The sequence below is a fragment of the Wasmannia auropunctata genome, unplaced genomic scaffold, assembly GCF_000956235.1.
Source record: "Wasmannia auropunctata unplaced genomic scaffold, wasmannia.A_1.0 LD335728.1, whole genome shotgun sequence".
NCBI lineage: Eukaryota > Metazoa > Arthropoda > Insecta > Hymenoptera > Formicidae > Wasmannia > Wasmannia auropunctata.
Genome location: NW_012027162.1, coordinates 1,454 through 3,137, shown reverse-complemented (window position 1 = coordinate 3,137; position 1,684 = coordinate 1,454). Strand labels below are relative to the sequence as shown.

At 32.9% G+C, this 1,684-nt stretch overlaps 1 protein-coding gene across 1 annotated transcript in view; it reads left to right on the top strand.

The window, feature by feature from the left end:
* Positions 1-1,660, top strand: part of LOC105456294 (decaprenyl-diphosphate synthase subunit 2-like) — an 8,892-nt gene extending 7,232 nt beyond the window's left edge. The window contains exons 2-5 of the mRNA XM_011700241.1: positions 412-763; positions 831-965; positions 1,054-1,258; positions 1,376-1,660. Coding sequence (XP_011698543.1) covers positions 435-763; positions 831-965; positions 1,054-1,258; positions 1,376-1,660 — 954 coding nt within the window. The 5' untranslated portion in view covers positions 412-434. The remainder of the gene's footprint in view (positions 1-411; positions 764-830; positions 966-1,053; positions 1,259-1,375) is intronic.
* The last annotated feature ends 24 nt before the right edge of the window (positions 1,661-1,684 follow it).

Here is a 1,684-nt window from a genome sequence, read left to right as displayed (position 1 = left end):
TTTACTCTACATCAATAAGCATTTTAAACATTAAGGATGCGTTCTCACTGAGCGCGTCATACGTCGCATCATCCGAATTGACTAATTAAAACAACCCATTTTATTGCGTAATTTGCTGCGCGCGAACCGGGATTTCACATAAAGGAAGATTCTTTTATCTCTAGAATCGAGTAATCTAATCGATGCAAGGAGTCGCGCAGCAAATAATGCAATAAAATGAGATGTTTTGTTTTATTAATTCGTGACGCGACGGATGACGCGACGTATGACGCGCTCAGTGGGAACCTTAATTCGTCATCTCTTTTAAGCAATCATTTCTTACCGGATGTGTGAATATTGGATAATCTTGAATCTTTTAAATAAAATGATATAATACTTTTCTCCAATTTTAGAATTTTAAATTATTTACAGCAGTTTCAAAAGTAAATTAGACGATGTCTGGGAGCATAGCCGTGCTCAGGATTTGGAGAGGAAGCAGTTCTGTGTCTACGTTTCCGTGGAAGTCACACAAGATTTTTCAAGCTCAGAGAGTATTATATATTTTTACACTAAACAGATTCTATTTTAATAATATTCATAAATCTGAAAACAAGAAGGCAGTGAATCAAAATACGGATTGGAATAAAATTATGTCCGAAGCAGAGAAGATCGTCGGATATCCGTCCTTAAATTTAAATTGGCAGTCAAACGACGAATTTGCTAATGTTGCGTTGCATTTAAGGAAGCTGGTTGGCTCAAATCATCCTGCATTGAAAACAACCAAGTAAATTATCATAATATAATGCTTTTTTAAAAATGAAAATTTTATTTGTGCATTTCTTTTACAATAGGACCATTATTCATAATGGTATCATTCAACGTAACACTCAAACATTTGGTCTCATCTTGCTGTTAATCTCCAAAGCTGCTGGCCATTTGAATGCAAAATTGACAGAAGTGGATGAAGTTGTAGGCATATTACACAGGTACATAACAATTTAAATACTGCTGACAAAATACAAAAAATATATTCTTCTAAAGAAGAAAGAACAGATCCTAATAAACATGTTTCAGTCAAAAAGTACTGGCAGAAATTATAGAAATGATCCGCACTAGCAATTTGATACACAGAGGATTAGTAAACATAAACGTAGATACAAAGTCTCTGGAATCTACAGAATTGGATAATATAACTTTCGGTAATAAACTAGCATTGTTATGTGGAGATTACTTGCTTCAAATTTGTTTAACTGAATTGGCAGTTCTAAAAAATCAGGCTGTAAGTACATATACGTGCTATTTTTTAGCTGTTTGTCATTGTAATTTATTACAAAAAAAAGAAATATTATTTTTTAAATTAAAAAAAGTAATTGTAATTTAAAAATGATATTTTCAGATTACATTACTAATATCGGAGGCACTAAGAGATTTATGTCAAGCAGAATTTGTAGCACGTAGAGACAATCAAAATTTTCCTATACCGTTAATACCACCTGAACATCGCACGGACTATGCACTAAAGGAATGGACGCTTTTAAACACTTATGGTGCTGGATCGTTGCTCGGGAAAAGTTGCCAATGTACATTAAAAATAGCTGGTCATAACAAAGAAATAGAGGAAAAGGGTTACGAGTTTGGGAAACACTTAGCTTTAGCTTGGCAGGTAATATATTTTTATTAAAATATACATTTCTTTAATTTGTAT